This window comes from Dermacentor variabilis, chromosome 3, assembly GCF_050947875.1.
Source record: "Dermacentor variabilis isolate Ectoservices chromosome 3, ASM5094787v1, whole genome shotgun sequence".
NCBI classification, from domain to species: Eukaryota; Metazoa; Arthropoda; class Arachnida; order Ixodida; family Ixodidae; genus Dermacentor; species Dermacentor variabilis.
Genome location: NC_134570.1, coordinates 42,853,007 through 42,874,253, shown reverse-complemented (window position 1 = coordinate 42,874,253; position 21,247 = coordinate 42,853,007). Strand labels below are relative to the sequence as shown.

At 47.0% G+C, this 21,247-nt stretch overlaps 1 protein-coding gene and 1 non-coding gene across 2 annotated transcripts in view; both read right to left on the bottom strand.

Moving 5' to 3' along the window:
- Positions 1 to 20,990, bottom strand: part of LOC142574487 (endothelin-converting enzyme 2-like) — a 44,974-nt gene extending 23,984 nt beyond the window's left edge. The window contains exons 1-5 of the mRNA XM_075683550.1: positions 20,793 to 20,990; positions 16,938 to 17,062; positions 15,753 to 15,874; positions 6,979 to 7,026; positions 5,137 to 5,310 (exon numbers count right to left, since the gene is read on the bottom strand). Coding sequence (XP_075539665.1) covers positions 5,137 to 5,310; positions 6,979 to 7,026; positions 15,753 to 15,874; positions 16,938 to 17,062; positions 20,793 to 20,990 — 667 coding nt within the window. The remainder of the gene's footprint in view (positions 1 to 5,136; positions 5,311 to 6,978; positions 7,027 to 15,752; positions 15,875 to 16,937; positions 17,063 to 20,792) is intronic.
- On the bottom strand, positions 8,061 to 8,133 carry TRNAR-UCG (transfer RNA arginine (anticodon UCG)). The gene has a single exon. It is a non-coding gene; the product is annotated as a tRNA-Arg (tRNA).
- Positions 20,991 to 21,247: the final 257 nt, after the last annotated feature.

Here is a 21,247-nt window from a genome sequence, read left to right as displayed (position 1 = left end):
GATTCATCTTACGCGTAAGTACCATTGCTACCGTTTTGCTGTGGTTTCTTTGCATCTGTCACGGAGTACACCAATTTGTAAGCTAGGCTAAAGGTTTGTTAAGAGAAACCTGGTCATCAGAACTGTGGATTTCGTTATACAAGATGCAATCGTCTGCAAATAAGCGGATGTTTACCGGTATGTCTTGAGCAATATCGTTTATGAAGATCAAAAAGAATAACAGGGGGGGGGGGGGGGAGCCTAAGAACAGAACCTTGGGGGATACCTGAATGAACGTAGGCAGAATCTGAACTGACATCGTCGATGGACACTGATTGCTGCCTAATAGACAATTATGCTGCGGTCCATGCAAGGAGGGAATCGTTCTTAAGTAGAGGTCTTAGCGTCAAAAGAAGGTTAGGATGCGATACACGGTGAAAAGCTTTCTCGAAGTCGAGTAATATGATATCAACACGACCAGATTTATCCAACGCTGCGGCAAAATTGTGAATGCTGTCTAGTAGTTGCGTTTTCGTGGAAACTCCTCGTAGAAAACCATGCTGGCAACTATCGATTATTTTATTATCTTCACAGAAGCTGGAAATGTGTTTGAAAATAATGTGTTCGAATACTTTGGCACAAATGCAGAGAAGAGGAATTAGCCTATAAGAGGTAACAGTGGATGGATCACCTTTTTTTGGGTATTGGGGTTATTCTGGCGCATTCCCAATCACTGGGAATTTCGGCGTGTGACAGTGATTTCTTAAATATTAAACGTAAGAATTTTGCGCGCCACTCAGCATATCGGTGTAGGAAAGCATTAGGGATTCCGTCTATCCCAGATGACTCTTTGCCGTCTAGGTTAAGTAAAATTGATAGTATTCCCTCCTCACTGATAGTGATGTCATCAATGGGTGGTACTTCTTCAAAAGTAAAAAAATGTGGATCGATACCACCGTCGTCAGTGAACACCGAGCAGAAGTAGTTGTTAAGCGCATCAGCCATTTCCTTCTTATCAGTTCTAGCCATACCTTTAATTAGGATACTCGCGACAGATTTTTTTTTTCCTTCGGAGATAGGTGTCGCCAGAACTTTTCCGGGGATGTAGAAAGAAAACGTTTTAAGGACACACTCTGATAATAGTCATTTGCCCTCCTGATGTCGTGCTTTAGTCGCGTTCGCAGTTCAGATAAATTATTGGCACTATGAGCAGAGGGGCGTCGCCGGTGCTGCCTACTTGCTTCTTTAACTTTTCTTCCCAGTCGAGCAATATCTTTTGTCATCCAAGGATTCGTAGTACGCTGCTGTCTCCGCTTCCAAGGGACAAAATTGTTAATGCATTACCAGACCGTTTCGTAGTGAAAAAAAAAAAAAAACACTACAGGCTGTCGACAGATATGTTGCTTGATTCGTACTGCGACACAATAATAGAAAATGAACAATCTAATGTATCTAGTATGTCGACATCGCTGGCTTGTGCAAACAAGGGAATTAACCTCTCTTTTCTCTGTTTTTCAGGCCCGACGTTAACTGGGATTGTGAGACAAGTCATTTTGTGATCCGATATTACCTCAGAAAGATGCATTGTCGGCTTTCGCTTGAGCAGTGCACGTTAACAAGGAGTAAATCTAAAGCTGAAGCGCTATTCCCATTGACGCGCGTTGGTAGTTTTACGAGTTGGGTTAAAGCATGGAGGGAGGATCATGTCGACGCGAGGTTCAGCGGAAACGGAAAGTGCATCAGGGAACTCGTCTGCCCAGCTGACATCTGGAACATTGAAATCTCCGACTAATAATAAATTCCTCTTACTATTTCTATGTACACACAGGAGTTCATAAAGTTTCTCAAAGAAAACACAGGGTGAACTTGGTGGGCGATAAATGCCCGCCAATATATATATTAAAGGTCAGGCAGCCGCTACCAGCCATACCAGTAACCACCTTCGAATCGCTACGTTTTCATTTTTGCGTTAGGCCGTATAAAGGGCTTATTAGTTTATTTTATTGATTTCCCCACGTTGTCGGTATTCAATGGACGAAAAAATGTGAGCCAACTTGATAGGTGGAACAGTCTAACACAGCACCTAGAAGAGCCAGCTGTTGCGATGAAAAAAATGTGAGAAACTGGCTATGTGATGCACATCCGAGGCTTTTCAGCGCGTGACTTTGTCACGAGAGAAGCACATTTGCGATCGTGCGCTTATGGTTCGAGAAGTGGGTTGCTGTGCCGGAAGGGACAGGTTCGATCCCACCATCGGTCATGTGTTGGGTTACAATGAGCCCTACAGGCGGGCTTCGCCGTGTACGCGAGCGTGTCAGAGCGTGCGCGAAATCGCAAATTGGCTAAAGATGCGAGTTACTTTGATAAATGAGAGTGCAAGGTCGCCTGTGACGCGCACGTGTGCTGATGTGGGGACGTCACAATCGTCACATTGACGCTATTAGCTCGCATACTTCGAAAATTAGCGGTACCAAGTTACGAATTACTGTTTTAGATGTTTATTTTTATTTTTTAGCATTGCGAAAGCAATTGGCAATCATACGGATATGCCAGGTGCATTCACGCAGGGACCACTGCTACCGCGCTGCCCTGGTATCGACGGTTCATGCGGGGTCCACGCGTGGTCGTTGGAAAGGTGGTTGTTTGAAGAGTTGGTACTGCATTTATGAATGAATATCGGTGCGAAACAGAAACCGCCAGAACACGTGCGCTGTGTTAAGCGCATGTGCACTGTTCCTTTCTTGTTTCGCGCTGATAAATATTCACGGAGGCTAGAAGGCGTGATCATGAATGGAGTACGTGAACATGAATGCTGTGACAGGAGGAAAGAGAGAAAAAAGAAAAGATGTCAACGAGGACAAACGGTTGAGCGTGATGGCGCGCTACATACAAAAAAAAAGTCGTAGTTCGCTCGAGAGGCGAAGCATCGATTACGATAGCAAATTAGTATAGACAGCTACACGAAGTAAGGATATTAGGCTCATCGGCCGTGTAAACTTGTAAACATTCGCTTATTAACTAAATTAACAAGCATGGTGTCACGCGAGCACAGGCAAACACGAACACATCGCACTCGATGACCGCGGACACTCGCTGGAAAAACGCTACCGTGAGGAAGCGAGCGAAGTGACCTTCGTGCTGCCTATCGCTTCAGCACAAACTGAGCGGCGAGAACACAGCGTCCACGCAGCTATGAGCCGTGGGCAGTAGACTGTCCCCATAGCAGAACGCGCACGCACCATATCAACGCCCTCTAGAGAATGAGAACGTCGTTACGCGTTTAACTGCATCGCCTGCGGCCTGAGGTATATTCAGTGGCGTAGCTAGGTCGTCTGGCACCCGGGGCCCATAGGTCTTCTGTCACCCCCCGGGTGTAGTCGAGGAAGGCGAGGATATCAACAATATCCGGGTGTCTTCAGACGTATATGACACCCCCCCCCTCACTGGCCCCTTGCACCCGGGGCCCACGGCCCCCCGGACACCCCCGTTGCTACGCCACTGGGTATATTGTTCTCACGGTAAGTGAAGCTTCACGGAAACAAATTTCCGCGGTGCCGAACAGCAAGCGCGCATGCTTGCGGCTAGCGCGTTGACTAGGGCCTACGTGCCATCAACTGTTTGAAGTGCACGCAGGTGTACGTTCTTCTGTCGAGCCTTGTTCACTCTTGCACCGCATCGGCCAACCTTCACTTCCCTGCGCCCCTCCAGCACAAAGATTACTGCAGTAAGGGGGCTCGTCCATTTATTACTGACAGCAGCCGCTTCCTTACCACCCTTCAAAATGGCTGTTTCACGTGTCACAAATGCATCGTCCGTTGTCCAAAGCAGGAACACTGCAAAGCTGTCCCTGACTTGCAAGGTGTTTATCGTACATATAATCTGAAGCACAGTGATTTCCGTCTGTGATGACACGTCAGCGCGAGTCCACCCAAGACATTAAAAATATCCCCACGTTGTCCTTCGTACGTGGCGTGGTACGTGGTGTACGGTGCTGCATGCGCGCTCGTTTCACGCTTTTTACTTCTTTCAGTCCCTCCTGGCCACAACAGCTTGCATGGAGAGCACGACCTAGCTAACACAGTTGAATAAAACACGGAGACTAACGCAACCCTGCACACACGACACCTTTGCCGCTGTGCTAAACACACGGAGCAACACGTGTGAGCGGACACAACCATAACAAAGCCGCCATAGTGGCCCAAGAGCATGGCCGCTACAGCAACAGAAAGAGAAAGAAAAAAAAGGAAAAAGAATAGGAGACAATACCACGTGACTTCCTCCGCACTCTTCTCCTAGCGCGCGGGCAGGGTAGGGCCTATCAGTTTTTTTCTTCCCCCGTGCATATATGGCATTGGTGGACGCCGCGCCATCGGTGAAACGACAAAAGACAGTGCGCTACTCTGGCGCCATCTCGTAACGGTCATCGCTGCAGAGCCCGTCATGAGCGGCACTACGCTTTTATTCTCGCGCTTTCGCCATAGCCTGCTCTCCGCTTTCCGCCTCATGGTTCTGCTGCCCCCATCCCCTCCTCCGCTTTCGTCCTCGCGCTCTCTTCGCTGTCGCCGTCTTTCATCTCCCGTTGCGTTCCTTGTTCGCTCTGTCATCATTCGCGGGGCTCGTTCGTTTGGTTACGCCGAGGGACGGCGACGCTAAACGCAGGAACGGGCGCCTAAGAGTTGTGCTATAACTGCACTGCATGTACGACCGATATAGGCTAGCGCAATAGGTGGTTGTCTACTCTAATCTCACTGTTCCAGTCCTTCCACTACTTCTACAAGCACACTAATGCACACTGCCAACGAAAACAAGTAAGCTCTAGTGACCGGCATCCGTAAAGTTTGACGGCGACTGCAAATGAATGCATGAATAGTGCAGTTTATTCCGGAACAGCACAGCGGGTTAGGAGGGATGTGTACATTGTGGAGGATTAGATTAACTTTAACCACATGGGACTGTTAAAAAAAAGTTCTCCCAATGCACCCTACACGAGCGTTTCTGCGTTTCGCCGCCACCCGAATGCGCCTGCCGCGGCCGGGAACGACTGTGAGAATGGCGTTGACAGATACACAACATCGCAAGTTGGATGCGGCTCTCCGCGTGCAAGTATCAGCGTGCACTTCCATGGACGGAACCGTCTCAAGGCCAGTGCATACGTACCACGCACGATGTCGTCGAGCTTTTTCTCGACGTAGTCGATGATGCTGGACTGGTATGAGACTTTCTGGGCGCCCCGAGGCACAGGGTGTTCCTCGGCCCAGGTGGCGCACGTGTACTCGTAGAAGTTGTCGCACGGGCTCAGCACCGGGTCCACCAGGCCCGCCAGCCGCTCCCCTGCTCGCGTTGACGTCACGGGGGAAGAGTGCTACGTCAGTCCACTCCGAGTCCCTTCTGAGCGAGTGCTCATCAACAACGACCACTTCTCTCCTACACTTGCGGCTTTTTATTGCATCAATCAATCAATCAATCAATCAATCAATCAATCAATCAATCAATCAATCAATCAATCAATCAATCAATCAATCAATCAATCAATCAATCAATCAATCAATTTATGCGTTCTCAGTGAGAAATATGAAACGCACGGCGGTTCACAATGAAGCTTGATAACAAGTTAAGGATCGCGCAAAGAGCGATGGAACGCAAGATGTTAGGCATAACGTTAAGAGACAGGAAGAGAGTCATGTGGATCAGAGAGCAAACGAGGATAGCCGATATTTTAATTGACATTAAGAGAAAAAGATGGAGCTGGGCAGGCCATGCAGTGCGTAGGATAGATAACCGGTGGACCATTGGAGCTACAGAATGGGTGCCTAGACAAGGGGAGCGCAGTCGAGGACGACAGAAAACTACGTGGGGTGATGAAATGAGGAAACTCGCAGGCGCAAGTTGGAATCAGTTGGCGCAGGACATGGGTAATTCGAGATCGCAGGGAGCGGCCTTCGTCCTGCAGTGGACATAAAATAGGTCGCTGCTGCTGCTGCTGATGATGATGATTATGATGAAGTGCTCATTAAAAAAAAAAACCTCTCACGTAGCGGAAAACGTGACTTAAGGCCGGAGTAAAAATCTCATTTTGACGTCTCCATTCTGCATAGATATGACCTAATCTGTCGAGAATTTAGGTTGTTTTTGTGCAGAAGTGCAAGATTTTCACAGGTTGATTTTTCATATATCATTAAATGCTATGTAGTCCTTTTTTAATAACCGATAGCAGTTAGCATCGTCCAGGAGTTAACGAAGTTCGTCACGTCACGGTGATCAGCTTGGGAATGTTAACACTGTCATTCTTTCAGCCACTGATAGTTTGAGTGGGACGTTTACATTGCGATTTACATTGCAGGTTGCATGCGTCTTGCGTTTCGTTGCGACATATGCTTTCGGGGTGTAGTTTTTGTTAATACATTCTTAAAATATTTGAATCCAATACAATGTCACAACATAATCAGACTCCTTGAACATTACTTTTCCCGTGATATTCGACAAATTTCATTATTGAGACTGGGTCAGTATTTATGCGATGCGATCAGCTATGCATTTCTTGTCTGTACCGTGGTCGAAAAAAAAAAATTGTTTTGTCCTGTTCAGTTGCAGCAGTACAAGTATCAAATGGCTCTGGTATAACATTGCGGCAATTGCAACCGATCCTGGAATTTTATTACGAGATTAACAACAGGCATCGCGTTTATCAGCTCATGCTTGCTCCTCCGTATCATTGTTGCCAATGAGGGTTGTTTGCGTCAAACAACCGGAAGCCACGCCTAAAGCCATTCGATCGGAAGTGTTATATATATAATTTGAGCGAGGACTGGTGTTCCGCTGTAGAACAGCTACGTGTCTCCAGGAACACGGGGCCAGTATTTAATTATGAAGTATCAGTGTACTACGTGAACAGTACCATATTAATGATAGAAAAATAAGTTACGTTTTGTTTTTGCCTGAATACTGTATGCCTGTTAATCAACTTTTAATGCATGGCGCCCAAGTAGAGAAGCACTTTACCTTCTTTGATGCAGCTATCCGTGGTGCAGACATAGTCCCTGCTAAATCCTGCATGCCGTAGGAGGAATATAACAAGAAGGAGTAAATCACAACACGCTGAACTTGTACCTTCCTAAGCAAAGGTATTGTGGCTCTCCATACCTAATTATTTAATGTCGTGCGAATTGTTTGGCGAAAAGAAGAGCGCGTAACATGGCGGCACAAGATCAAGGACGAGGGTTTACGATCAGCTTAAAAGCTCAATAATAGATGGCGAGACTTGTCTCGCTGCTTGCTGCGCTCTTGTTGACAGGGGATTAAAAGCCGTGACGCAACTAAAATTACCTCCTCGTGCTTTTGTCACTGCTACTTAAAACCAGTTTGCGAGTGAAATACACGTAGTGCTCAGATAAACAGCAAGGAAAATACGAATTCATGTATTTCAGTTTATAGCACGTCCAAATCTAGCTGAGTCATTCTAAAGTGCCTAGTCGGTCGCTTAGGGGCAAACTGTCAGAGCGAGACATTATGATGTCTTGTTGGCGTTGTCATCCCACTATTCCTTGCGAGGAAATGAAGTTTCAACACTGAACAATTGCCACTTGTTCAAAAATGCGCAGCTTTTCTAGATGTAGATATATACCACGTTGCTTATAACTGTGAGTTATATGCTGCGGCAAAAGGCCCAGCGTAAGTTAAAAAGCGCGCCCATTGTGTAGTTATAGAGAGGTTGTGTAGATGGCGCCACAGGCCTGATAAACTTAGTTATATGGTTTGGGACGTTGTCCGTGCTTGAAACACGTGTCTAGCTTTTGAAGTCAGGTTGCAAGCAAAGTGCAAATATATGTAGCAACATGATAAGGAAATAGCGTGGCCTTTGTGCAAGTAATACGTTCGCAGTGGTAATTTGGCTTCGACAGTAGCGAGGTTAAAACGAAGCACGAAGTTGCATGCTGTTCTTACCGCGAGGCGCGACACTGTTGTTGAAATACGCAGCTCCGAGCATTCCGTGAGACTTCTGTGCTTGCGGCTGGTGAAAAACCGCTGAAAAAAAAAAAAAGTAAAAAAAAAATAATAATGACTGAGAGAAAAAAAAATTCAAACGTCCGCGACAGGACTCGAACCTGCAATCTTCTGATCCGAAGTCAGACGCCTTATCCATTAGGCCACGCGGACAGACATTTAGAGGCGTTCTAAATTACATATATAAACAATCCTACCTATTGGCATGCCTTGCGATGGTTCAGCGATATTTTCAATCGCTTCTGTTGCCCGTTGCGTCATGACCGAGCCCGGCACCCGGGTCGGGTGTGCTGACGTTGGGTGCACTGAAAGGGTGTTAAGAAAAGCACAAGCTTAGGCGCAGCTTGCGCGCATTTGTGTGGCGAGGGAGAGGTAAAACAACACTGAAATGTTAGCCGAAATTTGATGTATGCTTTGCGCGACGAAACATTACGCTATTTTGCAAACTTAGCAACTCGCTGTACTGGATACGTCGGTTGAAATGCGACGGTACATTACGGCTGCTGCGAAATGAATGACATTGCATCTGTCTGGAGCGCATCATGCGGCGGCACCGAGTGTTGGCTCAGCGGCTCATGAACGACAATTAGGGGTGGTGTATACGTGTTAGACAAACTATAACCAGGTATAAAAGAAACCAAAGCATACTACTGGTGCTAAACGAAAACTCGCAAACATCGAGTAAACGTATTTCTAAATGAGTCGCAACCTAGAAGGATCTCTTCTAGGTTGCCTCTTCTGCCTCTGTCTGTGAACTGTCGCGCTGCCCCAGCTCAGTCATATTGGCTCGGTAATGAAGACTGTGCTCTCATAATGTGCTGTATATATCGCTGCGTAGGTTCGAAAACAGGTTTTGAGCTCACCGCTACACTGTTCATGCTCAAATTTTGCAGGAAGATCGCATTTTGGAGTCTATGTCGTTTAATAGAATACTTTGTACAGATAATTGCCTCGTGTTTAAGAAAGAAGTGTAAATTTGCCTGCACTTATAAAGATGCGATCTGCTGTCGCGAAAACGCAAGCACAAACCTGTGTAGCCGCCTGCCGGTAGCTGCACAAAGCAGCGTTTCAAGGAGGGCAGTTTCGTGTTCCAGGAGCAGGCAACACGCGTCAGCCTTCCCTGAAACGCTGTTTTCTGACGCTGCCGGCAGACGGCGACAAAAGGTTTGCGGGGTCGAGGTATAAGCTCGCGTTCCCACAAGTGCAGGCAAATTTAAACTTTGTTTCTTAAATACAAGGCAATTAACTGTGCGAAGTGTTCTACTAAACAAGGTAGACTCGAAAATGCGTTCTTTGTGCAAAGTTTGAGCATGAACAGTGCAGCGGTTAGCGCAAAACCAATTTTTTTTTTCGAACGTACGCAGCAAAACATGCAGGACCCTTGAGCATGGGAACTCAAAAAAAAAAAAATAATAATAATAATAAAGAAGAGAAAGAATTGCGCCTTCAAGTGGTATTGGATGAAAAACTTCGTCGTACACAAGCAGGTTTGGTCATAGACCGCGCTGCCAATGTTAAACGAAGCGCGCATGCGCTTGGGAGCAAGGCACACACGTGTAAAAAAGGCGCGAGCTTTTGAATTTATATACTATAAGCGTGGCTTTTCATGTGTGCTTTCCGCGTTCTTCTGAGATCTTGAACGTCGCGAGTTTTACGTGAGTTACCCATCCCAATTTTCTTTTTGACTGAAGAAAAACATTCGAAGTTCGAACTGCACTTAGAGGTTAGAACCTCCATACCATTTGATACGTCTACAGTAATTTTTATTGGGCTCGTCACGAAAAGCTGAAATGAGCGTCTAGCTCGAAAGCATCCCCTTATATCGGGAGGCATTCTGTCGATTGCACGTCAGAATTGCGGAAGCTCAGAATCTGCATGTTGCGAAATTGGGACAGCAGGCTAGAAAAGAGGTTAGACAGAAGACTTGTTAAACAGTTGTGTAAGTTATTTATAACACTGTGGGTGTAAATCAATCGCTTTTATTACCATCCAACTAATACGGCGTATACAAACACCGGGCCGGGCATTATCAAATCAAGCAGTCAGTGGAGTGTACTTTCTTTTCTTTCTTTTTCCTTTTTTTTTGCGTGAATAAGCGTGTTGGCTTTCTTACCCGCCACCATAGCGTTCTTTTGCATGAACTTGCTCAAGCTGGATGCTGCGAATTAGAATAAAATTTATATGTAAACAACAGAGAAAAAAGCACAGAAGAAACAAATTTTGTTTCTCTTTCGACGCAGCTGTGGGTTCACAATATTTTGCATGTAAATAGGTACGCCTTTCGGGGCGAAAACATATTGACTCAAAGCAAAGCTACGGTGCGCGTTAAAACAGGGTAAATGAGCTTTTCTACAAATTTGCCAAGCATTTTTTTTTTTGCCAGTGATGGCAAGTGTAATCGCTACGTACCATGCTACTGTATAGCTGAAGAGGAGGCTTCCAGCTTATACGTATGCGCTGGCCACGGGCACATACATATGTTAAAAGAAGACGTGTTGACTCCTAATGTCCGTGCCAGTCTTCGAGACGCTCGTTCGCGATTTCGCAAACACTTAGGCTCTGAGTGACGGTTGTGAGTTCAGATGGCTTTCATTTCCATTTTCCTCATTGTTTCCATATTTCAATTAACGGGAATAATTAACTTCCCCTACGCTTTCTCCGGATTCATTGTTTGTTGTTTCCTATGAGTGACGTAAGTGTCAAAGAGAAGCGGACACTATCGTCTTATATTTATTACGCAGGCACAGCCGTACCGTTTAATGCGTCTGCGTCCGTTTTGTACTGTGACGTTAGATGACGTGACCTCTGGATTCATTAGCTAAATGTACGATTTGAAGCGCCTTTCTCCTGCTTGGCAGTTTTGTACCGGAAGGAAATAGCGCTTAATAGAGTATTGCGAATAAAGTAAGGTCTCCAAGGGCACGAGGGCCTTTTCGGAACTACCTGAGCAGATAAAAAAATATTAAGTGCCGTTTCGCCACATATCCACAGCCATGCGATAGCAACGACTCACGAGAGATACAACCACCCAGTAAATAGAGAAGGTGGTCGCACCGGCATTGTCAGCATTTGCGGGTAGGAGACATAGGTGGAGTTACTAGGTCTTTACAAAAATGTACCTGAAAAATCTTTCTCCTCACGCGGCGTGCAATCAGTGGTGTTCATTACACAGTCATATCACACGAGAGAAGACTCATAAGTTAATATAGCGAAGAACTCCGATTGGCGAAGCATCCCGCCAATTTATTTTCTCGAGGCTTGCGGCAAGAAATTGATGAAGAGATGTTTTTCGACAATAACAAGCAATTGGGAACTGATCTAAATCCTTTAAAAAATGTGGTTCGACAATAAAAAATACAGCCGAATGTCGCGCGCACTCCGTCGCCGCTTATGCTGGGGGGCACGCCTCTTTTGCCCCTAGCAATATGGCCGCTGCGGCTTTACTTGCTCTCGTACGTGGCATCAGCGACTGCCCCTCCAGAAGTGCTCGTCCTTCTTGTGTGTGCGTCTCAATGGTTTCCCTATTACAAACACAGGCATGAGCAAAACGAGAACCCGGTAAAAGCGGGATCCCACGTTTCGACAAGTGGACTCGTCTTTTTCAAGGCGACATATGCTTTCCTAGGCACAGTATATTTAGGTAGGCTTCTACTAAAGAGGGGAGGGGATGAGGGGGTGGGCGAGGCAACGACCGAGGGAGTGTTAGCGGCGAGGGCGTATAATTGAAATTAAAGGGGTGCTATTGAACGTCATCGCCGTGTGTCAGCCGACCCTGCGTCTTTCCTTGGAAGGGGCCTAGACGACAACGACGGGGGGTAGGCCGAGAGGATAATCTGCTCGGCTGGAAGTCAGTGAACTATCGTCTCTCTGAAAGAGAGAATAAAAGAAGTGGCAGAAAATGGTTTCACTAAAATGAATTTAGTATGTAAAGTAAGAAAAAAGGACAAAAAGGAAAAAAAAAGAGAAAGGGAGGGAAGAAACAGACACGAGGCAACTCAATGAAAAATAACCAAGTGCAATTGCCTCTAACATGAAATTTAGCATAGTGAATAGATTCTAAAGCTCCCTTCGAAACGTTTATGCCTATTGGTCGCAATGTCTTGATCTTATGGATGAGATATGATTCTCTACTTTCTATCTCGCGCATAACGGAAATTTGACTATACTAGGAGAATGCCAGCAAACTTGAATATAGAAAAAATCGAGAAGCAGACATAGACAAAGCGACAGGAAGGTGGCTGGCCGCCTTCCTGTCGCCCAGCAAGAGAGGAGACTGTTAGCGGCAGGCTATCCAAATACTTTGATCACTGCAGTGGCTGAATCGGTCTACAAGCGTTTGAAAATGAAAAACAGAGGCTATCGCGAAGTGCGAGACGAAATAAAAAAAAAACTTGGTGGTTACGCCATATGTACATGGCATTTCACACAGATTGAAAAAGCTCGCAGCAAGAAACGACGTCAGATCGGGTTGTTCTGCGCCTTGTAAGCTCGCAAAACTTTGCGTGAGGGCCTCGTAGCACAGTTCGCGAAAAAGTACGTGCAATACCAAGCATGTCGCGAAGCACCGCACGTGCTACACATGTGTAGTGTACAGCATTCCTTCGATATGTCGTAGAGATTACATAGGATAAACCGGTCGCTGTGTGAATTATCGGATGCACGAGCATGCGAATCTAATATTCACAGGCGCAGGAGGTAATCTTCCGCTGAATTGTAAGGAGTGCAGTTGTAATCCTATCTTCAGTGACGTTTCTGTATTGGGGAAGGCTAAGACTCAGCAGGAAAGAGAGTTGATTGAAACCTATGGCATCTATAAACTTGGCCCCGAGAAGTGCGTAGGCGCGCCATATGTGTTTCTTACCAAGAAATAGCTCTTATTTCTTATAGATAGATATAGATTTCGTATAGATAGACTTATTTAGACTTATTAGATATTATTAGATATTAGATATTATACTATTATATTATATTATATTATTATTATTTATTATATTATATTATATTAGATATTATATTAGATATTAGATATTATTAGATATTATTAGATAGACTTATTTCGTATAGATAGACGTGTATAGATAAGGTGTTGACCGTGTTTTCGTTATGTTGCGCCTTGCGGATGTTCAGTAAGAACTTGGGGGACGTCGTTTTGATGAATGAAGTTCAGTTGTTAGTCCAGCCACCTTCCTGTCGCTTTATCTATGTCTGCTTCTCGATTTTTTCTACTTTCAAGTTTGCTGGCATTCTCTTGGCATGACCACGTACCAACTAGCCCAACAAGCCTCTCTCAAGAAATTTGACTGCAGGATGTAGAGTTTAAGTTCATCAACGTTATGACCTAGTTAGTTGAAATGCTCGGCGACGGCTTTGGGAAGCTTCTTTAGCTGTTTCCGCGCGACGTCTATTTAACGTGACGTTCATTTATTGTCCCGTTTCACCGATATACTGTTTTCTTACCGAAGGAACATTGAAGTATATAAATCACATCGGAACTAGTGCAAGTAAAGCTAGTTTTCACTTCGTGTGCATAACTATTTACGGTGCTTTTGTATTTAATGTCACTTTGAAGGTGCCTGCAGGTTTTGCAGTACCCTCGCCTGCAAAACGCCACCGCACGTTCCCTCACCGACGTCGAATCGCACCTCTATATTTTCAATTGTACATCCTCGCCGCAAACACACCTTCGGTCGTTGCCTTGCTCACCCGCCTCACCCGCTCTCCCCTTTAGAAGGAGCCTACCTACATATACTGTGCCTAGGAAAGCATACGTCACCTTGAAAAACGCAGGTCCACTTGTCGAAACGTTGGCTGCCGATTTTATACCTTGTTCGAGTTTTGCTCATCGTCTTGAATTTGCATCTCCCGCCTTCCCCGTGTTTTCCCTGGATTTATATAAACGGAGGCGTTGCGCGATGCTGGCAAAAGAAATGTGCACAGTCGCGGAAAACGCGCACCGCACGTCGCGTGCCCGCGACTAATTGATGCGCACATTTCGCGCGTGTAAGTATACGAGCACGGTCCTAATCAGTCCCCCACTGAAGCAAACGTACGCACAACGTCCGGTCGGGAGTGCAAACAACGATAGTTTATGTTTAAAAAGGGGGAACGTTAAGGGTGTCCACGTGATTGGTGCAGCCAATGACCTACTCAGATGTTGTAATGCCTTCGGAAAGTATGCCGCAATCAGTTAAACGCTGTTCCGACTGCGCAGCAGTCGACGAGCACGACGAACGCAGTCCACGCTGTGGGGCTGGTCTGCGGCGGCTACTCCGGTTCGGGCCTTCTGCCTCTACAGCGAGATGGCTGCGACCGGCTTCAGTGCTAGAGACCCACCTCCACTACAGAAGGCTAAGTGTATAACCTCCTTGATGCCACCATACCAGCGGTGAAAGAACAGCCAGCCGCCCTATCTAGTTTTGTGGTTGTGTGTTTTTTCTCCAGCCGCGTCTGTTTGCGTCAATATAAAGATTACAGTAAACAAAGCAAAAACCAATTCTTAATTCATAACGTTTTTGCTGCAGTGCAGTAGTTATCTGGAATTTAGTTTTTATACACCACGGGGAAGCGAGTTGTGACGTCGATGATGGTTAAATAATGTGTCAGGGTGGGTTAATAATACACTAATCGATACTTCACAGAAAATCCATATCCAGAAAATTACATATGGTAATAGTACATTTTTTACGTGTAATATAGGCCTATTGCTCTAATTCAGATAAATGCGTTTGTCAAACGTAATAAGGGGTTCGTTTCTAATTGAGAGGTCTGGATGTACTGGTATTCGGCATCTGTAACATAACACCAAGGATGTATTTTTAAACTTACGGCAGGGGTGATTACGTGTAGAATAGTTACTTGTTCTTGACATACTGTACGCATGTGGCAGTCTGTTGAGCCAGTAACCGGTATCCGCGCTTTAAGTAAGCTACACTGTATTAACATTTAGTCCCAGCAGCTCGAAAAGAATCAGGGGAAGCGAGGGCTTAGATTTACTTATAGAAACATACAAATGAAGCCAACAGACACCGACATCAAGGTGTGCATACAGGGTTAGTTTCATACTAACCTTGTATCACAGAGTTTCATACTAAAATATACTAGAAGGAACTGGTGCTATTGCCCATGAGAGATGCAAGCATGGTGGTTGAGACAGCGGGGGAAGTAATCCTTAGTGCACGGACCTGCCTAAGCTTCGTCTTACTAACTTCAATCGGCGTTGTGACTTTGTAAAATAATCAGTTTCAACAAAATATTGCTTTATAAGTGCAGCCATTCGCAGTAATTATGCCTATGTGTAGGATATCACTGCCTTCTGTGCTTACGGAACTAGCCCTGATTCGAGTTAGGTTAATAAAGGCGGATAAAGCCACAAGAACCTCTGCAGCCACTAGCACGAAGATCAGGCAAACCGTGCACTAACCATCATTCTCATAGTTGCCATACAATTCCAACACCAGAGTTCCCTCTGGCAATTTCTGTAGGATATGCTATGACCTGTATGCTTTACAATTTCCCCTACGTTCTCCCTTACTTCGTTGCCTGTTGTTTTAATTCGCACTCTTCGTAATCTTACACACGCTAAATGCGGGGCAAGTTCTGGGCCTATAGTTGGTATTTGATTAAATACACATTTGCCGCAAATTAAGACACACTCAAAAGGGAAAACACATGCCGCCCGTGTGGTCGTTTGCATGCGGGTCTTCCCTTTTGCGTGTGTCTCATATGCGGTAAATACACGCATTTCTAAATACGGGATCGGGGATTGCACCCACTTCTGTTGGCGATGATGACGCAGGCGACGCCGAGCAGCGCGAGGAAGGCGACCGAGAGCACGACGACGCTCGACTTGAGCATCACCTTCTGGAGGCCCGTCTGGTGGGCCAGGTTGTGGGTGCTGCGACGAGCGTCGACACAGCGAGCGTCGACACGGCGAATCGTTAAAACACGCTCCGACGTAGCGGACCACGGCGCGAGTGAATGCGACCGTACACACTAGAGTCAAACAGGGCACCCGAGGTGCTGTGCAGCCTTCGGCATATACTGGCGGGCCAAATACTGCGACAGCCGGCATCACTACGCAGTACTACTATCCTAAAGAGGATAATCATATTTCTGGAATACCGCGAGCTCCTGCTTGGTGAGCCGGCAAAAAAGATGCAGCACCAAGAGGATGGTGACGCCGCCTTGAAGTTCTCGCAAGATACAGCTCACCGTGATTTTATGGATTTTAATGGCGTTTGCTAGCCGGTGCCCAGTTCACTTTTGATGGATAAGTATGGACTACGCGTTGGATTCTAAAAGAGCCAAAGATTAAACACAGCAATTTTCGCGTATACTCCTTTTCTGCGCCACGAGTGCCCAAATGCAAAGAAATTCTTCGAAATATATAAGCTCACATTGACGTTCCAGCGCAGTGGTTTCGCTGACAAATTAGCATAGTTTCGCTGACAAATGAATACATAGTGCTTCACATTATGTTGTCTTCTAGTAACGCGCATCTTACCGCGGAATGAATCAAAACCAATATTTTGAAAAATACTTTGCCTCTTGAGACTGATTTTATCTTTCTCTCTAATGCCCCTCTTAAACGAGCGTGTGCTTAAGAACATACTGCCGTATCATGACTAAAGGAAAGCTTCCGATTAAAAAAAATAATAAAGTGAACTAACCTCAATTGTGCCTTATACATTATCGTCGCTTGAGCCCACTTATGCAGGCAGTAAAGATTTATTGCTGCCTTGCGCGGTCTTCGAAGGGCTATAATAGAGAATGTTAGATTAGAGGACGCAAGCGGCTTGCGTACGCAAGAACTTGGAGGAGCCACGGTACTACGCATGTGCAGACACCTACGGCAGGTTCTGCGCATGCGCAGTACCATCGCCTCTGGATTTCGCTCTCTGATAAGAAGCGACCAATCGAAGGGCGCTTTGTGTGCGCAACGGGGCACGTGCACGCACCTCGCGTTCGAGACGGCGGCCTCGTGCGTGACGGCGGCGCCTTGGCTGCTGCTTGGAGGCCCGTACACAGGAACTCTCTGGAAGACTGGAGGCTGGACCTGTGGCGCCGCGCCGCTGTAGGGCACCTGAGCGCGAAACGGTGCAGAAGCGCGCGCGAAAAGCGTGGCTGCATCGTGCACTGCGGACCCACGGGCGCGAAACAATTAAAAATGGTGGCGCTGCATGCGTCACCTGCATCGCGAAAGTCGACGACCAATCGGCGGTAAACGTCACGTTCTGGTTCGTAACTATGTGATCGCGTTGACATCTGTAGTTATGGGGTCGGAGAGAATGACCTAAGAACTGGTGGCAAGCACACCGCTGCCTAATTGAAACGTAATTCGTGCGATTAAATGCGCCAACGGATTAGGTTCGCTCATTTCTGTGACGTTGCGGCGTACATAGGCGGCCTTGTTTCGATATCGGCGTCCCTCGGGAACTATGTTTTCGGAACGCAGGAGGCACGGAGGGCAAAAGGTGCAGTGCGGTTTTTGTGAGCGGAGCTTGTACTGAATTCTTAGGCTGTCACCTGATAAATCGACTACTGGGTTTGCAAATTTCAGCCTTCAGTCATGGCCTCGTACTTCGAGGCCATCCAACGCGCCCGAATCCAACGCGCCCGAATGCAGCATTCTGAAGGCACCCTCGCACGAACAAAGAGGAACAAAGAGGAAGAGAAGTGAAAAAAGGAAAATCCAGCGTATGTATACTTACCTCTCGCTAAACAGTAGTGGAAGCAAAACAGAAGTGGCCTTTAAATTCAGTTTGCAAGAGCACCCCACTAATTCTAGAACGTTTTTCCATTCGAGATACTCTGTTCGGCTCAGGAAAATAAAGCGGGCTTTACAAGAGAACGCATGGTAACGGCTGCCCCTCGGCTGAAGTGATAAGCGTGCTCCACTCATCTTATCATCAACGATATTTCATGCCTACAGCGCATGACGAAGGCTCTCCCAAGGATCTCTCGTCACACCTAGTATTGCGTCAATATATTCCATCCTATCCCTGCAAAATTTCAAACTTTAATCACGTTCTATGTAGTTCGCTGCTGTCCTCGACTGTTTTTCCCGTTCCCTTGGCAGCCATCCTTTAACACTGGCAGACCATCTGCTACGCGCCGTACGCATTACATGACTTGCCAAGCTCCATTTCTTCCTGTTAATCAAGTTTGAATATCGACTACCTATGCCCTTGATCAATTTTCGTGCCTTGACTTCACTGATACTCCCCGACATTTCTTGAGCGAAAATTTAGTGACCAGACAGATTCAACGCTGACTAGAATGCATGGGAGAGTATTGGTGTTCGTCAATCAACTCATAGTCGTAGCAATTTCCGAAGGACGATGGTCTTTCCCAATGATATCCAATAAAGGTTACCATGCGTCAGCAGATTCCATCACATATGCCTGAAAATTTCCTCATTTTAACCCACGACACTACCAAATATTTGTCGCTCTCGAGTGCCTTTCCATGTTATCTTGGCACGCAATTTGTAACATTAAAGGGACACTAAAAAAATATTAAGACGAGCTAGGTGGAAAGATTACGCTTGTGTATTGAGAAATTCTTCGTTCGTAAGGGAAACAGAGCTTTTGTAAACAGCATAATGACCAAAGTGGAAAATCGCAGTGGCGCCACCTGTTGTGAACTACGGTACCTCTGAAATATGACGTCAGCGACCTGATTCACAGAGAAAGGATGCTATGTCCAGTCACTGCGGCCAACGTCGCGTTCTCTGCTTACAACTGCCGATGCGGCGACCACCTTCTCCCCATCCAGCCACGGAAGGCTCAAGTGACCGTATCCGGTATTCTGAATCCAAGCAGAGCCGCACAGCAACTCATGCAAACGGAATGTCTGGTGTAGCCAAGATGTAGCTGTATATCGTATACGTAGCTAGTACAATGTTTCTAATAGACGTAAAAGTGGTATAGAGGGAGGTCACGTGGATATTACGTCAGGTCCTCAGTTTTGGCGCGGGCGGTTCAAATTGAGGAGCTGCAGCGGGCCTTCCGCGGCAATTTTCTGTGCATCAAAATGATATACCAGCTATGGTGGCATAGTAGTTTATTTGGCGTTGTGCGGCTAAACCCGAGGACGCATCATCAAATCCCGGCCGCGGCGGCCGCATTTCGATGGGGGCGAAATCGTGCATTGGGCGCACGTTAAAAAGCCCGAGGTGGTCAAAATTAATCTGGAGTCCCCCACCACGGCGTGCCTCATAATGATATTGTGCCCTACCGGTCATACGCTCTACGCGCTTGTGAACGGCTCACCTACGCGTTTTGACCTCAAGTAGAATATCGGCTACGAGCGCTTAACGTTCTCTTATCCATGCTACCGTGTACGTACTATCTCAAGTATTATTGTGCAACAGAAAAGACACGGACACACCAAGCGTAAACTTTCAATTTATGGTACCACTGAATCGGTTTATGCATTTGAAGCAACTAGTATAGACTGCGCACGCGCTTACATGAAAACGAACTGCGCATTCGTGTCGCATAGTTATGAGTCATGTGATGCCGCCTCCAGGAAACTTAGTTCTTTTCCTGTGAGGGCCAGTGAAGGTAAACTAATACTCTTATAACCCAATTTTGCAATGATCTTGCCCTTCAGTTATTTCAGGGATAAGCTGCATCCTGCCACGGAACACAATCGTGCAATAGTCCTCGATAGGTTTGCTGCCATGATCGCGACAATGAATCGCCAAGAATCCACGGGTACCGTTGTTTACGTTGTTGCGGTGTTAGGGGAGCCGGTCACTGAGGCAATGCCCAGTTTGCCCGATATATTGGTTCCACATGAAAGCGGGAGGTTGTGAACCACCGGGTGAACACACTCGACGAGCTTTTGTAGGGATAGCTACATTACGCCAGGTTTTTGCCTCTTCGCCGTCGCTGAACCTTGCGCCGTGACCGCACTGTGACGTCACACCACGGCCGTCGATCCTCCAGCAACTCGCCTCGTCGCGGTCGCCGCTCCTGCAGTTGGGCGCTCGCTGCGCGAAGCCTAAGCGCAGCCAGGAGTCTGTAGCTATCGCTACTCGACTAGGTTTAACCATAGCCAAACCAAAGCATATTTTTCGCTGTGACGCTTTGCGCAAATATCAGACGGGTCGGCATTTGGATCCGTCAAAATGCAAAGCATGCCGAGCTTGTTGGGGAGCAGAAAGAATAACTATTATAAAGAGGAACGCAGGCGCTTCCCGCCTCCGCATCCAAATCTATGCAGATCACAATCGATCACGCTTAGGATGCTTCAGACGAGGTCATATCCCTCCCGAAGTTTCTTAAGCAGGATTTCTCCAGAAATTGACCGACAGTGCCCGGATTGTGGGGAGGTTAGCACTCTACCTCATATGCTCTGGCAGTGTCCTGCGTTACGGGATACGTCTCTCACCAGCGAACGGGACTGGGACGAGGCCATATCTAGCACGCAACTTAAGCTCCAGTCCATGGCCGTCCAGAGGGACCGTGAAAGAGCGGAGAGGCTTGGCCTCCCCATTCCGACATGGGAGCAGCCAGCGGCGAGCCGGGGGCCCCAACGGGTCTCCACCGGCTAGTCCCTCAGGACCTGAATAAAAGTTCATTGTCTGTCTGTCTGTCTTACATTTGCCCTTTGGGCCATCTTTTTTCAAGACAACAGTGGCAGTCACGATGTTGTCACCCACACGCGAAGTGGCAGCGCGACAGGGGGTCCGCGATCGCGTTGCTTGGGTGTCGCGTCCACCCATCTGTCTGAAATCTTTCGGCTCTCGAATCGCTGGTGGAGGACGCCTTTCTTGCGTGTTGCCACACGCACAGCGCATATACCTGGTCGGGGATCTCCTGGGGCACGTGCTCTGGTGCGGGAGGAGAGGTGCTGCCGCGGCGGCAGGGCGCAATGCTGACCGTAGACGCGGAGCTGCTGCCGCCACCGGCGGCGCCCCTCACCAGGCGGCGCTGGCCGTGCTTGCTCTCCTTGCTCGTGCTAGGCCGGGCCCCCGGGGCGCTCGGCCTCACCGGGGGCATCTGCGGAGGCGACCAAAAAAAAAAAAAAAAAAACGACAGTTGTGAGAAGTGCGCGGCACTCTCGGCTTGCATAGTCTACGCTACAGAGCGCATAAACATAAACGTCCCAAAAAAAGTGGACGGGAACACCGTGTCGCGGTAGCTCGCTTGGTAAGAGCACCGCACGCGTAATGCAATAACGTGGGCTCGTGCCTCAACTGCGGCCAGTTTCTTTTTTTTTTTATCCCCTTATATTTTCACTGATTTATCACTTCTTT